Source organism: Pongo pygmaeus, chromosome 18 (genome assembly GCF_028885625.2).
Source record: "Pongo pygmaeus isolate AG05252 chromosome 18, NHGRI_mPonPyg2-v2.0_pri, whole genome shotgun sequence".
Taxonomy (NCBI): domain Eukaryota; kingdom Metazoa; phylum Chordata; class Mammalia; order Primates; family Hominidae; genus Pongo; species Pongo pygmaeus.
Window position 1 is genome coordinate 81,253,610 of NC_072391.2, and position 17,812 is coordinate 81,271,421.

The window sequence follows — 17,812 nt, forward strand, 5'->3', positions numbered from 1 at the left end:
CACTTTGGGAGGCTGAGGCAGGTGGATCACGGGGTCAGGAGTTCAAGACAAGCCTGGCCAACATGGTGAAACCCCGTCTCTACTAAAAATACAAAAATTAGCTGGGCATGGTGGCAGGTGCGTGTAATCCCAGCTACTTGGGAAACTGAGGCAGGAGAATCACTTGAACCTGGGAGGTGGAGGTTGCAGTGAGCCGAGACTACCCCACTGCACTCCAGCCTGGGCAACAAGAGTGAGTCTCCATCTCAGATTAAAAAAAAAAAAAAATTACTGTTGATGTTCCCATAGCAATCACAGATGTTAATGTGTAGTATTTTCACCCTCTCTATTCTTCGAGCAGCCTGTTATGTTCTCATTTATTTTTCAGTTCATTGTATTAAGATAAAACTGAATGACCAGAAAGGTTTGTATTCTATTTTTTTAATGTACTGAGATTTTTCCATTACATTTGTGTTTGTTTTTATAACTACCTCATGAATGCTTAAGATGATATGGATGGTGCTTGCAGAATTATCAGATTTGAAAACAGCTATCCTTTCTTTGTTATGAAATATGTGCTGCTAAGAGGCACTTTTTTAAAGGTAAAATTATGTCTCTTCTGCAAGTATTAAAATGCACACATCAAATATTTTTTCTTTTTTGTTTTTTTCTTTTTTTTTTTTTTTTTTTTTGATACGGAGTTTCTCTCTCGTTGCCCAGGCCAGAGTACAATGGCGTGAACTCAGCTCAGTGCAACCTCTGCTTCCCGGGTTAAAGCGATTATTCCACCTCAGCCTCCTGAGTAGCTGGGATTACAGGCATGCACCACCACACCCGGCTAATTTTTGTGTTTTTAGTAGAGACGGGTTTTCACCCTGTTGGCCAGGCTGGTCTTGAACTCCTGACCTCAGGTGTTCCACCCGCCTCGGTCTCCCAAAGTGCTGGGATTACAGGCGTGAGCCACTGTGCCCAGCCCAAAGATTTTCTTTAACTCAATAATGAGAATCAGTAAGATGTTGGAACTGGCTCAAAGGAGAATTGAAAGAACTTGTGCACTAATACATAGGTAAATAGCAATTCCAAAATCAATTGGTGAATAAACGCATGAATGGTCACTATCCCAGGGCAACAACCAATTGCCCCGTGGAGAGAGCCAGACAAAATTCCTGTGCATTTCTGTGGAAGAGATAAAGACGGGGTCTTGTTGTGTTGCCAAGGCTGGAGTACAGTGGCACAGTCATTACTCACTGCAGCCTCAACCTCCCAGACCCAAGTGATCTTCCCACCTCAGCCTTCCAAGTAGCTGGGAACACAGGTGGGTGCCACCACTCCGGGCTAATTTTTTTTATTTTATTTTATTTTTTTGGTAGAGACAGGGTTTCCCTATGTTGCTTAGACTAGTCTCAAACTCCTGGGCTCAAGCAATCATCTCCCACCTTGGCCTGTCAAAGTGCTGGGATTACAGGCATAAGCCACCATGCCCAGCCAGAAGAGAACTCTTTGAATTATTAGAAATGGTCTTTATCCACAGAGTTTTAAAAGTTACTCCAGGGAGGGTAGGAGTGGGGTTAGGGTTGAAACATTACCTCGTAGGTACAATTTTCAATATGTGAGTGACGGGTACACTAGAAACTCAACCCCCACTATGACATACCCGTGTAACAAACAGGCACAAGTACCCTCTGAATCTGAAATAAAAATAATAAAACATAAAACCCAACTTTCTGTCCTCTGCTTCCCTCCTTTAACAAGCTCTCAAATCCATCTTTCAAATAAATAAATGTTGGAAAACAAAATAAAGTAGCTCCTGAATAAGGAAAGACTTAGATAAACTAGAAAAAATAGTAAACTTGGAAAAACAAGAAACCCAAGAGTCGTTTTTGCCCACTTCAAAGACTTTCAGTATTCTTTCTAACAGTGCCCTTTGCATCCTTATTTATTATTATCTAATGTATCTGTTCTGTGAGACAGTGGTTAGCTAATTTCTCATACTAAATTGTGTTTTGTCATTAAATCTTTGTGTTTCTAATGGTTTTCCTTTCTATATTTTTAGCCATGTTGTTTGATGCGTATAGACTTTTGTTACAGTATTTTTGTTATATAATGGTACGTAGTTGATATGCAAAATTTAGGGAGTAAAGTATAAAGAAAACTCAAATCGCTTCTAATTCCCACTATCCCTAACCACTGGTAATATTTTAGCCTTTTTTTATGTGTATTTCTTAAATTTATAATCTGTGTACAAAAATCTATTTCCTGCTCTTTTACCTAATATTTTAACATTTTCCCTATGTTATTAAAACTGTTCAAAAGCATCATTTTAAATATTTTAACGTACTTATTTTTCCTCTTTTGTTAGGTATATTAGATTATTTCCAAGTTTTTGCTATTATGAGTAATAGGTAGTTAATACCTTGTGGCAAACATAGTTGTCCATATTTTGCACTATTTCTTGAGGATAATTTATCAGAGTTGGGGAATTACTGGGTTAAGGAATCTGAGCAGTTTATGGCCCTTGATATATAGCAAAATGGCTATATAAGATGGCTGTAAGCATCGAAGTCCCCATAGCTATATCCTGTGTCAGTACATGAAGATTTAATAATGGCACGTCTTTGTTACAACTTTATGCCTTTTATCATTATATTCCTACCTTTCTTGGGCAATACTTTCTCATTTAAATTCTAACTTGATAGTGATATTCCACCTTATGCTGTTCAATCACAGTTGGTTACTGAATCTTTACACAGGCTTTTCTTTATAAGTCCTTTGTGCTGTTTTGGTTTAGATGCGCTTCTGATGGACCTTGTTTAATCAGATCTAGGATTGTGTCTTTATACAAGGGAATTCGGGCTGCCTTTTTTATTATGGTTGTTTTATTCGATCTGACTGTTGTGTTTTATTCCCTTTTTTTATGCTTTCTTCATCTCTTTTACATTTTACCTTTTGGTGGTCTGCCCTGTTTATATCAGGGATTATGATTTGGAATGTACAATTCCTAGTTTTCACTTTATTAGTTACTTTAAAAAATACATTATTATTAAGATTCTTAATCCTATTTTTATACTTAGCTAATAAACACTTTCTCTTCCCTTTGGGAATAAAAATAATTTTTAAGATTTTAGGCTTTTTTTTTCCCTATGCTTTATTGACTTAATCCAGTATAGTTGAAATTAAACCATTAGTGGTTAATGTTTTTATTTCCTAACCTCTGTAACCTGAATGTTTAATTTGAGCGATCACTGTTACTTCTTGTCACAACTTCCCCATATGAAGAACTCTCTCTAATTCAAGCCCAAGTGACTTAGGACAAATTCTAAAGCATTGTTTGCAGAAAAGGTGCTCATCTGGTAAAATTTCAGAAATTTGCAGGTTTCTGGAGATCTCCCAGTTGTTCTACAAATGAGTAACTTGTCCACTGGGTGCAAAATTTCTCCACCTGAGCCTTTCCCTGTGGAGTCTGTGGAGCTGGTCCCTTGTCTGAGGCAAGCTCAGTCCCCCCACCATTATGTAATATATCCATGTAACAAATAGGCACATGTACCCCCGTGTCAAATCTGGGATTGTATCTTTACGTGGGGGAATGTAAGCTGCTTTTTCAATTGTGGAGGAGAAATCAGGAAAAGCTTCATTTTTTACTCCCTGGAAAATAACTTGTCTTCTTTGGAATTCAGCTAACCAGTAACAGTTACTGATCACTGACCACATCTTCAGTCACTGGTCTGGGTGCTTTTAACACACTTCAGCCCATTTTTCTGCTGATCACTTCTAGCAGCCTTTTTCTTTGTGTTTCAATATTTTACCAACTTATGTCTTCGTGTCCACTTTTGGCCATTCACGTGTCTGGAGTCTGTTCATCACTGGATCATGTGTGGTTTTGGTCATTGCTATTTATCCAGCTGCGGGAACCTGCCAGGCTGTAAGAACCTGACATACTTTTGGCCATGTACTCCGTCAGGGTCTGTCCCCAGCAGGCCCTGGTCTGGCCGTCGGCTCGGGGGGTGGGTCGCCCACCTTCACCACGCCTTAGCTGTCTTGTGATGTGCCACTCCTCCTCCTCTGTTTCTCAGTCTGTCTGTCAGCCGTGTTTCCCATTGTGCAATTATTGCTAATTAATTCCCAGTCAGAGTGATGGATGGTTTAATTTGCTTTCCTTGAGAGCCCTGTTTTTCCTTGCCTTGCCAGGGACTGGAGAGAAGTCCAAGGTGCCTGGGGCAGGTGGCTTGGGAAGGCGGGGTCTTGGCAGAGGAGGCCAGGAGAGCAGGGCAGGGTTTGGGAGACCCAGGATCCCCCAACACAGCATCATTTTCATCATCCCATCCTTGAGCGACGTGGATAAGCAGAGCCTTCTCTCTTCTGCTGTGAAGTCTTTGCAGCCCAAAGCATCTCCACTGGATCCAAAAGCCTTGAGAAATGTCCTGGCAGAATCTCAGGACAGAGGTGGAAATTCTGTTCCACACCACAGAGCAAAACTTGGAGAAAACTCTCTTTTTTGTCTTTTCCCCAGAGTTCCACTAAGACTCCCTCTGTGATTCCCCCCAGGCTCCTCTCTGGCTGCCTCCTTTTGATTACTAAGCCCCGCGTAGTTTCCTCCCTTGAGCTGCTTTTGATTCCATTTTGTCGTTTTCCTTAGTAGCAGCCTGGAGATCCAGGAGCCCTAGGAATCCTTGTTGGAGGAGGAAAGAGGGAGGGAAGGTTGTGGATTCTTCTTGCCTGATCATTATCCTTGTCACAGCAACAACAAAACCACCCGTCACTATCACTGCCACCATCACCGTCATCTATATTGTAGCACCTACTGTTGATTGAGTCTTTGCTGTGTGGCAGGCCCTGTGCAGAGCATTTTATACATATGTTGGTGTCTAATCTTTACTACAACCTTGTAAGATAGATACTTCAGTGACCGCATTATACTCGGGGAGGTCACAGAGCTAGTAAGTGGTGAAGCCAGAGTTCAAATTTGGTCTCTAAACCTCTAGCCTCTGCATTGGAAACGCTGCAGGCTCTAAGACTGGACCCTAGGAGGCCGTGGGGTCCTCCCTTCCCTTTGCAAAGCAAATTCACCAGCACCAGCTTTCCCCCGACTCCTGTGCTAGACCCCACCTCCAATTTCCCTCCCACCCCTTTCCCCTCAGTGCCTCTTCTCTTCCCTCCACAGGTATATGAGGGCGGGAGCAATGTGGACCAGTTTGTGACCCGCTTCCTCCTGAAGGAGACGGCCAATCAGATCCAGTCGCTGCTGAGCTCAGTGGAGAGTGCGGTGGAGGCCATCGAGGAACAGACTAGCCAGCTCCGGTGAGTCTCTGAGACCCTGCAGGGTCCCATGGAGAGGGTATGCCGTGCACGCACACGTGCCCACCTGCTGCTTGGTGGGGGTGTCTGTGTACCTAAGAGCTGGGTGACCTTGGGCAAGTCGCCACAGCTCTCTGTGCCTTTGGTGCTCCACTATGTAATATAGGCACAATTATATACCTAAAACCTCAGCCATTGCAAGGATTGAATGAGATAGTAAATGCTCAGGAGAATGCCTGGTGTACATATTTATTAATACAGTGAAGACACCATTTCCCAGACTCTAATTTGTTTTGCCACATCCACATACTACTTATTGTTTATGCAGAACTATTCTGTTGTTTGGCCCACGTTTTATTTTTATTTATTTATTTTTATTTTAGACAAAAAGTCTCGCTGTGTTGCCCAGGAGTGCAGTGGCGTGATTTTGGCTCACTACAACCTCTCCCTCCCTGGGTTCAAGCAATTCTCATGCCTCAGCCTCCTGAGTAGCTGGGAATGCAGGTGTGTAACACCATGCCTGGCTGATTTTTGTATTTTTAGTAGAGACGGGGTTTTGTCATGTTGGCCAGGCTGGTCTTGAACTCCTGGCCTCATGTGATCCACCTGCCTTAGCCTCCCAAAGTGCTGGGATTACGGGTGTGAGCCACCGCAGCTAGCCTATTTTCTCTTTCTCTCTCATTCGTTCTTTTTTCTTTTTCTATTTTCTTTTTCTTTTCTCTTTTCTTTTCTTTTTTTTTTTTTTTTTGAGACCGAGTCTTGCTCTGTCACCCAGGCTGGAGTGCAGTGGCGAGATCTCAGCTCACTGCAACCTCCGCCTCCCAGGTCAAGCGATTCTCCTGCCTCAACCTCCCTCAGCCTCCCTAGTAGCTGGGATTACAGGTGCCTGCCATCACACACTCAGCTAATTTTTGTGTTTTTAGTAGAGATGGGGTTTCATTATGTTGGCCAGGCTGGTCTTGAGGGTGATCCACCCACCTCGGCCTCCAGGTGCTGGGATTGCAGGCTTAAGCCATGGAGCCCGGCCTTATTTTATTTTTCAACACAGGATCTCGCTGTGTCCCCAAGGCTGGAGTACAGTGGCACCATTGTGGCTCACTGCAATCTCCAACTCAGGTTCAAGCACTTCTCCCCCCTCAGCCTCCCAAGGAGCTGGGACTACAGGCACATAGTCCCACCCACACCCAGCTATTTTTTTTTTTTTTTTTTTAGAGATGGGGTCTCGCCATGTTGGCCAGGCTGTTCTCAAACTCCTGGTCTCAGCAATCTTGCTGTCTCAGTCTCCCAAAGGGCTGGGATTACAGGCAGGAGCCACTGCACCCCAGCCCACTTTTGAAAATTAGAAAGCAGTTTAGGAAGTGGCATATGGTTATAACTGCACTCTCAGCATCACAGGCCGTAAGTGAAGTAACTGTAAAAATAAGCACCCGTCATTGCTCACGATCCAGCTTGAATCCTGAGGCTTGCCACCTCTCTGTTAAAAAGAGAAACTGGGAAATCAGAGAGGTGTTGAAGACAGTGGTAGCAAGTTGAGACTTTCTCAGGAGGACTGAAAGAGACGTGGAAGCGGAGTGGTTTTCTCACAATATTTGGTCTTGTGTTAGGCCTTGTTTGTGTGCTTGGAACCATAGGAATACATCTGGGGTCCCCTCCTAGGTGGTGGATGCTGTGTTAGCGCTGTGACCTGGTATTTAGAGAGGAGCGGCATTCTCCTGGCTCAGCAGTCCCAGCCCCCTGGGGACCACGAGCACCCCCCACCTCCATTTGCTGTTTCAAGTTGAGACAAACCCCTCTTTGCTCAGTTCTTCCCAGAACAGCTGATGTGCTTGACACAGAAGAAAAAGAGAAAATGCAAACAGATGAGGGAAACAGCCAAGTGTCGGCACCCAAGCTCGATTGAGCCCTCAATTTTCCAGGCAGAGAGGTACCTGAGGACCAGGATGTTGGTTTGCTGGGGGACTGGGGTTTGATCGTGTGTTTCTTCGTGGTTGAAGAGCTGGTCCTGATCAGATATGATTGTGAAGGTAACTCGGAGACACACTTTCCCAGTGAGTTTGATCTGAGCATTTGCTGCTGAATTACCTGGGAAAATTAAAATACAGATTCCCGGGCTCCTGGCCATACTCACTGGCTAGAATCCCTGGACGGGAGCCCAGAACACTGTACATGTGGTCAGTCTTGTGATTCTTGGGTGCCCTAGAATTAGCAGTCATCGCTGTAAAAAAAAAGCTGACACTAAGATTTCCTTGGTTTTCCTGTTACTATCTTGATGAAAAACTTGCTGTTTTTCTCCTGCCGCAGAACAGATAGCATGGCTGCGCAGTTTTCAGGGCTGACTTCCCGCCCTGGGCCAGCTCCATCACACGTCGGCAGTTACGCCCACCTGCCGCCATGGTGGGACCTTACTTGGGGATGTTGTCAGACGGGGTAGCTTGTCGTGATTACCTCTGTTCCACGCATGTCCCTCCCTCGAACTTCCCCAAATCTCAGCTAGTTTGGCTGTAGGCTGTGGGTCCCTGAGGACGATCCTGTTTCCCAGCCCCAGGACAGTCTCCCAGGATGTCACCTCTAGCACAAGCTACTGGCTCAGACCCCACCACCCAGGAGCCCTGAGCAACCCATCATGGTCTGAGGGACACGTTTAATTTCCTGCTGGTTTATAGAGAAGCCGTGATTGACACCATAAAGACTCTGCCAGCCTCTCCCCTCCCAAGGCGGGAGTCGAGTTTGCTCCCTCCGCACGGGGGAGAGCCTGGCTGAGTGTTCAAGGTTCACAAGAGACAGATTCCAGAATGCACCAAGACCGTGATGCACAAAGACCAAGGGGGTGTTGGGGCCGTGCACAGGGGCACTCTGTGTGTCTTTTGGGGGGAGTGTCTGTGTTTCTGTATGTCTGCCGGGAGCTTTTCAGCATCCTTTTGCATGGGAGGATTTGGTCATTCACTGAGCATTTTTTGAGTCCCTACTATGTGCTGGACACAGTGCAAGGTGAGCAGTGTGCGTGTGTGTGTGTGTGTCTGTGTCTGTCTGCCTGTGGCTAGCTGTGCCCGTCAGGGCACGCAGGGGTGTGTATGCACATGAGTATGCACAGGAGAGGGGTGTCCAGGGCCAGATGGGGCCAGTCCCAGGTCAGGATCACAGTTTCTGTCCTGCTACATCCCGACTGTCAATGTCTCTTTAGGTCTCGCTTTTATGTGTATGTGTTGGAGGGGGATCTTGAAACCAGGTCCCCCATCCCAGAGGGCACCAAACATTAAATGGGCTTATTATGAGGGAGGAAGGGGGGACTTGGTCACTCCACAGCTTGGGCTCTACAGGTGCCCAAAAGCTTTGAGCTGTTAGGGTGGGGTTGGGCAACTGACTCAGCCTCACCCTGGAACTGAATCTCTTGGGGAAAAGTCCTGGGCCGTGGGGTCCTAGAATGGAGCTGAATTCAAATCCCAGCTCTGCCCAGCTACCTGCATGACCCTGGCTGAGTCACCTGCTTTAAGAACCTCATTTCCTCCTCTGTCAAAACAAAGGCCATGATGCAAGTTCTGTGCATGTGTGAGCCCACTGTCGGTGCTTAAAAATGCCTGTTGAAGCTGCTGGAAGTGGTAAGGGCCCTGAAGCCACCGTCATAGTCTGTGTGTATTCCCATCCAAACTGCAGACAGAACCACAGCAAACCCAGCCACAGCGTGGCACAGACCTGGTATGGAAGCCCCACTCCCGCCTCTGCCCCCAACCACAAGCTCATGGCTATGGAACAAGGCAAGAGCCTTCCATCTGGTGAGAGAAAGCGGGGGCCCTGGTGGGGGTACTGGCCAGGGGTCCCGAGGAGTTCTGAGAGTCCTTTGACAGGGACTGGGGAGATGAGGAGCAAGTTTGACACCCCTGGAGGGGCTGGGTATTTCCAGCTTCCCCCCGAAGCCCTCGCCCTGCCCACCACTGAAGTCTGTGTGTCTCCACCACTGAAGTCTGTGTGTCTCTTTCTCTACCGCAGCCACTGAGGATGCAAAGGAAGAGGGTCTGGAAGCCCAGATCAGCCGCTTGGCAGAGCTGATTGGGAGGCTGGAGAGCAAAGTAAGCCCTGGCCTGACCCCCACCTCTGCTCCTTCCAACCCCTGAGGGAGTGGAGTGCAGAGTTAGGCCTGGAGTTCAGGACAAAAGTCTGGGCTGCAGAGGAGCCAGGGAACCATGAAAAAGACATCCCCCAGGTGGGGCGTGGAGCTGCCGAGGACGAAGCTAAGGATCAAACCCCGGGGGATGCTCGTGTTGTTCAGGCCCAAGGAGGGGACGCCTGGGGAGAGAGAGTGTTGGGGGGTCGGGCAGGCCGGCAGGCAGCAGGAGCAGCTCCAGGAGCAGAGGGTGGTCAGCAGGGTCCCGTGTTGCAAGGCCCTAGCTTCAAGGAGACTTTGCTCTGAAGTGGCTGGTGCAGGTATTGGCAAAAAGGCAGCCCCAGGACAAGAGAGAGACATGATGATTCCGGAGAGTTTCGAAACAAGGAAGGAAGTGACCAGCAGTAGCAAATGTATTAAGTGTGATATGGGACGTCCACAGGTGATAGAAAATGGCACAGCCCTTACAGAAAACATTTTCAGAGAATGTTTCATGACTTGGGATAGAGTGCTCACAATATGACCATTTGGTGGAAAGAAAAGTTTGTCTTAGGGCCTACAGACAGATGGGCTCAGGTATCAGTCAGAATTCTGGTTGTGCCACTTCATAGCTGTGTGACCCTGGGCCAGGGACTCGTCCTCTCTGAGGCTCAGATTCCTCCTCTGATCATCAAGAAGATAACCTGGAGCATGGGACCCCACCCTCATAGGGGTGTCGTTAGGATGAACCAAAATGATGTCTCTGGTTTAGCACAGGGCCGGGTGCTGTAGCTTGCATTTAATATTAGCAATGTTAGCAATTATTATGAGGCATTCTCTTACCCAAACCTATCCACATGCACACACCACACCCGTATACCCACATAAGCCAAGGTAACTGAGCTCTCAGAACCCTGGGATTGAGGCGGTTTTATGTTTCTCCTACTTTTGTGTATTTTTTTTTTTACACCCTTTGTAAAGGGTGTTGCTACTTTTAGTTTGGGGGTTCTGAGGAATTCATGGGGGCAGGAACAAGGGGCTCCCCACACGGAGGGAGACAGAGGCTGACGTGGAACGAAGTCCGAGGGAGGAAGCTCAAACTTCCCTCCTGCAGGGATGAGGCTGAGGTGGCGTTACCCCCTTCCTGAAGCCAGCTGCGGGAGCGGCTCGGAGGGGACCCCGTGGCCCGGTTGTCATAACAACTCAGCGGGCGCCTCGGGAGGGAGACTCTTTGAAGCTTATTTTTAGAGCACCGTCGCCCTAACAACCAGGCTGGCTGGTAACCACGGAGTACCTGGGCGTCCTGGAGACGGGGTGGGACCAGGTCCTCCTCCCCAGCCTCTAATTGGCCCGGGCGGTCAGCAGGGGCCAATCCGGGCCTGGCTTCAGGCCCCGCCCTTCACAGGCCAACCTGAGCTGCCTGTGGGCTGGAAGGATGGAGACTCTAGGGGCCGCTGGCTGGGAGAAGAATGGGGCAGATACGGGGGCCACAGTGCCTCTCCTCATCGTCCTATGGCTCTTCCAGCCCCAGCCCTGCACGACTCCTCACGTATGCTTGTAAAACCGTGGAAACAGACTTGTTCCTGCCAGGCACACCTTCACCACTTACCAAGGCGTGTTCATGCTGTGTGCCCCCAGAAGGCAATACCCTTGCCAGGATCAGCTACTACAGAGTCCAGTGCAAAATGAGTGTGCAAGGTCCCTTGCTCAAACATTTAGAATGTCACGGTGGTGACTGCACAGACTCATCCACCTGCTGCTGTTTTCCTTATTAGCCAGTGTGCTTTACCTGTGCCCTGTGTAACCCCATAGATGGTCTGTCCTCATTGAGGATGGACAGAGATAGCCACAGAAGAGGTGGTTAGTGGGGTGCCCAAGCCAGAGGAAGCAGCAGCATGAGCCTGTGCATCAGGTAGAGACACTGGGTTCAGACCCAAGCTCTGACTGACACATGTCTTCGTGCCTTCAGAGCTGGGGTTCTCTGCCGTGACATAGTGACTGTTGATCATCTGTGAGGGCTCGGCCCTGTGTAGCCACCAGGCGTGGGTGAACAGAGCAGATGTGGTTCCTGGAGACTGAAACTTACAGTGGGGCAGCACCTTCCCTGGGGAGTCTGGAAGATTGTGTATTTGTAAACCAGAGCCTGGGGAAGGCCAGAGAGAACAGGCCACCCCATTAGATCCCTGAGGTGCTGGGGGTTATGATTTGGGGTGAATTGTAAGTTACAGGGACTCTAAGGGCTGTTGCTCATCATTGTGGCAAACCCCAGCATCTTGGACTCAGGCCTCTGGAGTCCTCATTGCTGCTTCTCTCAAGCCATCCTCACCCCAGCAACATGTTTTAGGCCCCCCGCAGTGGATCACCTGGGCTTCTCTGCCTCCCATTGCCCGCAGATGCCAGGGCCAGAGGGAGTCTCTGCCACTTCCTAGGGTTGGTCTCCCAGCCCTGTGCAACAGGGCCGGGTCCCTGGGAGCTCCCAGTAGCCCCAGGGATCCCAGAGCTCCTGGCCCTGGGGCGGAGTAGGGCTCTGGGTCTAGCATCACTGTGTGCTGGATTGTTTCAGGCACTGTGGTTCGACCTGCAGCAACGCCTGTCAGATGAAGATGGCACCACCACGGTGAGGCCCCTTCCCACCTCTCTCCTGGGACCACATCCCTGCCCACGCCAGGACTGCCAAGATCCAAGTGGCTCAATGCCCCTGACCCCCATCTCCCTGCTTGGACCACCATGAGGGGAGATGTAGCCCAGCACTTGGCCCCCAGACCCTGCCCTGGCCCAGCAGCCACCCCACTGACTCCAGGGGTATTTCTTGAGGCTCCCTGGACCTTTTTTTTTTTTCTTCTCTTTTTTTTTTTTTGAGATGGAGTCTCGCTCTATCTCCCAGGCTGGAGTGCAGTGGTGTGATGTCAGCTCACTGCAACCTCTGCCTCCCGGGTTGAAGTGATTCTCCTGCCTCAGCCTCCTGAGTAGCTGAGATTACAGGTGCGTGCCACCACGCCTGGCTCATTTTTTTTGTATTTTTAGTAGAGACCAACAGGGTTTCACCATGTTGGTCAGGCTGGTCTCGAACTCCTGACCTCATGATCCGCCCACCTTGGCCTCCTAAAGTGCTGAGATTACAGGCGTGAGCCACCGCACCTGGCCCAGAGGTTCCTGGACTTTGATCCAAAAAAAGTTTGGCCTAGAGCAAAGTGGTCAGCCAGACAGTGATGTGAAAATGCTGAGTCCATCAACTATGAGTTTTTCTTGTCAGTGGATGTGCTGTGTCTCCAGGCCCTGGAGGCTGTGCAGGCGGCTATGGACATGGGTGGGGCCTCTGTAAACAACCTCGTCTGTTTTCCCCATTTGTGGGGGCTACTTCTGCCCTGGGCTCTTGAGGTTCTAGTCCTTTCTTAGCCCATTTTTAGTCTATTCTTATACATTCATGGGTAAGAATGAAAAGTGGGGGAGGGTTATTTTATTTTGACCAAGGAAGGGAGGTCATGGGGGCCGGATGGGGTGTTTAGGGAGAAGGCCTGGCATGGAGCCCCACACTGACTCCTGCTGTGACCCGGCAGCACCTACAGCTGGTCCGGCAGGAGATGGCCGTGTGCCCCGAGCAACTGAGCGAGTTTCTGGACTCTCTGCGCCAGTATCTGCGGGAGACCACTGGAGCGAGGAACTGCTTCCAGTGAGTGAGCTGTCGAGGCGTGGGTGGGATGGTGGCAGGGAGCTCTGCCTGGCAGTGGAGGAACAGGGTAGGACTAGGCTTACCCCTAAGTACGAGTCGCACCCCAGGGACACACATAGCTGGGTGCACAAGAACTGGGTTCAGGTCTGTACTGAGATTCCTCCCAGCCATGCACATGTGGCGGGCGCCTTCATCTCTCTGGTATCAGCTTACTCATCTGTAAAGGGGGGCCACCCACAGGACTCCTTGCTGGGGTGATCATGAATGCATATATAATCAAGTGTGTGAAACTCAAGTGTGAAGGGCTCCAGCTGGGCCTGGTGTGCTCCGCGCGCTCAGTCAGCCTCAGCTGTTGCTCTCGCAGGAGTTGCTGCACACTTAATACCAGGCCCAGAATGTAGCATGTGCTCGGTTAACCACCGAGGAAGGAAAGGGGAGTCGGTGAGGCTGAAGGGAAATGCCGCAGCGATGTAGTCGCCATTCATCCCCTCCTTCCCACGATGTGCCGAGTTGTCCAGGGCGGGGCAAGCGGCCTTACCTTTAAATTCCCGTTCATCCCCCCAGGCTGCTGTAGCTCCTTGGTAAAGCTAAGCCACGTGGCCATGGCCAGAGCGGAGGGGTCTGTAGAAGACAACAGCCCTTTGTTCTTGCTGGTAGTGGCCCCCCGCCCCCCATTTCTATACCAAGGCTGTGCCCAACTCCCTCCCTTTCTAGGGCTTTCTTCCATCCCCAGAGCACACATTCATTCACCCCATTGCCTGGGGGCACGGCTGTGAACCAGGCGGGCCAAGTCTTAGCACAGGGTCTTCGGGAGGGGTCTTCTTAGGCCCCCTGTGCACTGAGGCGTGAGTGACAACAGCCTGACCTGTAGTAGTAGGGGAGGAGCAGGCTGGGCAGGAGTGCGGCTGTTGCCAAGACCTGGGGTGGCCACAAGGGACCATGCTTGAGTAAGTAGCCAGGATGGTGTCCTCCCCTCCAGGAGGACAGACTGCACAGGAGCAGGGGCCAGACTTGATCTTTTTCCATTACATGAGTAAGTGGGAGGCCTCAGGGTGAAGTAGGACCACCCCGATGCACTGCGGAGAGGAGGCAAGGTGGTCTTAGAGGCTCTGGTTTGTTGAGTTGGAGACGGCAAGCCTGGAGAGCCTGGTGAGATTTCACTTGCCAGGCACGGTGCACCTAAAGCTGCATGGAGGTGTGTCTGCCCCAAGACGGAATCCAGCCTGGCCCCCTCCTTCCAGGATGAGCACTGTTGCCCCTCACCCCCAGCTCTTGGCCCCCCTTTATGGTCACTTGGGGCTTCCTCATTGTAGTGCACTTGCAGAGAGGATTCTGGGGTGGCATAGACTATCTGCGCCTTTAAAATGAGGTGAGTGCTGTCCCCTGGGTCCCATAGAGCAACTGGGGACTTGCCTGCAGCCCCTTCCTCCGTGGCCCAACACCCCCTCCCCTCCGCCTCCTTTGGTCAGGTCAGGTACAGTGCAGTGGGGTTGTTGCAAGGATTAAATGAGAGGACAAGTAGAAGGAAGATGCTTTGATTTGTAAAGATAAGGTTTTATTTTTTGAGACCAAATCTCAAAAGAGGAGTGTGAGTGGAGTAGTGGAAGCTCAGCTCACTGCCGCCTCCCCCCAGAGGGTTTAAGTGAGTCTCATGCCTCAGTGTCCTGCATCGCTGGGATTACAGTCATGTGCCACCAGGCCCAGCAAGTTTTTGTATTTATTTTTTTAAGAGACAGTGTTTTGCCATGTTGGCTAGGCTGGTCTTGAACTCCTGGCCTCAAGTAATCCACCTGCCTCGACCCCTCAAGACTTCCCAAAGTTCTGGGATTACAGGCGTGAACCATCACATCCAGCCAACTGGTTTTGTTTAAATAAACGTTCACACTTTAACATGACATTTCAGCTGGGCACAGTGACTGAAGTTTGCAATCCTGGCACTTTGGGAAGCCACAGCGAGAAGGCTGCCTGAGCCCAGGAGTTCAAGACCAGCATGGGGAACATAGCAAGGCCCCATCTCTACTAGGACATTTTTTGAATTAGGCCAAGTGGTGAACACCTCTAGTCCCAGCTACTTGGAAGGCTGAATTGATTGCGCCACTGCACTCCAGCCTGGGCAACAGAGTGAGACCCTGTCTCAAAAGAAAAACTATTTGCATTGATTCTATTTAACAAATAGCTATTGGCCACTATAAGAAGCCAGGCCTTATTCCCTGTGGTGGGGTCACCCTGTCGCGTCTCAATGGAGGTCAAGACAGGAAGAAACGTTGAAGGCAGCCGTTGTGTATAGTGGTGGGCCTCAGGCCACCCCAGGGGAGCAGCACTGAGGTGGCCTCGGTTGAGCTCCAGCCTCCCCCCGCCCCCAATCTCCTTTTGCAGCATCACTGCCATGAGGCTCTTGGACGGCTTCACCTTTGTCATCTATGAGTTCTGGGACACAGAGGAGGCATGGAAGAGGTGAGATGCTGGGTCCCCACAGCAGGTGAGGGGACAGAGGGAAGGGTGGGGACTGTCTTCCTGGAGCCAGGCATCCTTGGAGCGGAGGGTAATGCTGAGTCCAGTGAGCAGATTCCCAAGGCATCTACCCCCTGGCATGCTTTCCTCAGTAAACCCCGGTGGAAGGCAGAGGCAGGAGCTCTTGGGGGGTAGTGAGAGCCCCCACCACACTCAGCTGGGCTCTCCTGCTTTCCCCAGGGTTGCTTCTGTGCCCCTAGAGCAGCTTGTCCTCCTGGAACACCCCTGGGGGGTGAGGCACTGCCTTCTTTACCACCCTGTAGAGTTGAGGGCCTGACCTAGAAGGTAACTCAGTCCCCATGTGATCAATTGTTCCAGCAACTAACCTCCCCTCCAGCTGCGTGCCTGGTACTAGGGAGGGAGATGGGGTAGGGTGTCATCAGCTCTGATGGGCTTTAGGCCTTTGTCCTCTGCTCAGAGCACATCTGGGACAGGTTCTTCCACACTCTGGGTGGAGACTATTTCTGATGCGCCAGACCCCACAGGCAGGAAGCCAGGCCGGAAGCGGGGCCTAGGGGTAGCCCATGCCCCCATCTCCTGCTTCCCTGGTAAACACTCAGTTTGCAGACAAACTCAGGACCCCCGTGGGAACAGGGGCTGTCAGGAGAAGTGAGGGTACCCCTTCCCTGTCTGTACTTCAGTGACTCATAAAACGAGGGACTAAAACCCTTTGCAGCTTCTGTGTTGTCATGGGTCACAGCCAGAGGATGGCCCCACTCCTCCTCCTAGGGTAAAGGGGGAGGTAGAGGCTCTGGGCACTGAAGAAGGGGATCCCGCTGCCCATATATGGCTCACAGGGAAAAGAGAAGCTCACTGCCCACCCCAGAGTCAGCCTCCCTGGGCACTCCCTCACCTTCCCACAAAGGCTCTGAGTCCACAGACCCCCCCCCCTTGCTGATTGATAAGCTCCCCATTTTGGGCAGAGCTAGGATTAACAGGGGATCCACACGTGGAGCTCCACTCCTGCCATCCCTGACTAACGCGTATCCCTGTGTCACAGGCACCTGCAGAGCCCTGTGTGTAAGGCTTTCCGGCACGTCAAGGTGGATACACTGAGCCAGCCTGAGGCCCTCTCTAGGATCTCGGTGCCAGGTAGGGGGCGAAGGCTTGGAACCGCAGTGGCCACCTGACTGGAGAGAAGGGCAAGAGCCTAGAGGCTGCCCCCTATCTCCCGGGGACTTGGCTGCTTGCTGTGGGCCCACTGTGAGCTCCTGACACCAATGCCAGGCTCCAGGCTCAGAGCCAGCCCTGAGGTGGCCCCACATACAGGTATGCCGGCCAGAGCTTGCACCAGAGCACCCCCTCCACGGCCCCCTACTTCCAAGCCAGACTGAATTTCCCAGGTGTGTGGTTTGCACCGGGGTGACTAGCAAGGACTCAAAGCCATCCCCCCACCTGCCCTTCAAGACGACCACCACCAGCTACGAGGCTGCCCACGTTGGCAATCCTCTCTCTAACGTGTCTCTCTCCTCCTAGCTGCTTGGTGCACGGTGGGACAAGACTGACAGCCTCCCAGAGGCCCGTGGAGGAGCCCACCAGCCCTTCTGCTTGTGAAGGAAATCCCCTGTTTTCTAGAAACTTTGGTGCAGAAGCTTCTTTTCAATCCATCCTCCACAAGAAGGTGTGTCCCTGCTGTGAAGTGAAGGAGGCCTCCCCTGCCCCAACCTGAGAAGGCAAAGCAGTGTCTGCGCTGCCAGGTCCTGGTGAAGCCCAAGGTTGTGGGTGAAGGGGGCGGCTTCCTGGAGCCAGCACCCCTGCCTCCTGGCCTCTCCCCCAACCCTCACACGGCCACGCATGACCCACACTCACCACGCCCTGCCCTCTTCCGTGACATTCTTCTACCTGGTAGGAGTCGTGACCCTGTAGTGCCCAAGCTAGCCAGGCAGCCGCCACTGCGCCCAGGCGCCAAATAAACCCTGGTTGGGAAGGGCTGTGTGCTCTGTGTCTGTTTCCTGGTTGACAACAGCAGGGGGCCAGGGACCTGCAAGTGCTCCCAGCCTCAGTTTTCCGAACCCTAAAATGGTGGTGGTCACTCTATGTGGTATTTGGTAACTAGGCTCATGCCTATTCAGGAGCTCAGCACCACACCTACCCTCAGGTCAGTAATTCAAAGGACTGGGCACACCTGTCAGTCACAGTCAGGGTAGATGACAGACAAAATCCAGCAAAGAAAGAGGCTCCCGGAGTGGGGGCCAGGCACAGGGCTACCAGTAAAGGCCCATAGCACTGAACCCTCCCAGCTTCAGCGGATAGAGCATCACCAATCAGGGATGTAGTCCCGA

At 50.9% G+C, this 17,812-nt stretch overlaps 1 protein-coding gene across 3 annotated transcripts in view; it reads left to right on the top strand.

Moving 5' to 3' along the window:
* Positions 1 to 17,458, top strand: part of NECAB2 (N-terminal EF-hand calcium binding protein 2) — a 34,658-nt gene extending 17,200 nt beyond the window's left edge. For 2 of the 3 annotated variants that reach the window (XM_054452632.2, XM_063654140.1), the window contains 8 exons: positions 5,138 to 5,274; positions 8,923 to 9,041; positions 9,256 to 9,335; positions 11,913 to 11,966; positions 12,907 to 13,019; positions 15,396 to 15,473; positions 16,531 to 16,622; positions 17,007 to 17,458. In XM_054452632.2, the coding sequence (XP_054308607.1) occupies positions 5,138 to 5,274; positions 8,923 to 9,041; positions 9,256 to 9,335; positions 11,913 to 11,966; positions 12,907 to 13,019; positions 15,396 to 15,473; positions 16,531 to 16,622; positions 17,007 to 17,035 (702 nt within the window). In that variant the 3' untranslated portion in view covers positions 17,036 to 17,458. The remainder of the gene's footprint in view (positions 1 to 5,137; positions 5,275 to 8,922; positions 9,042 to 9,255; positions 9,336 to 11,912; positions 11,967 to 12,906; positions 13,020 to 15,395; positions 15,474 to 16,530; positions 16,623 to 17,006) is intronic. The other variant, XM_063654139.1, reaches the window with a different exon arrangement.
* Positions 17,459 to 17,812: the final 354 nt, after the last annotated feature.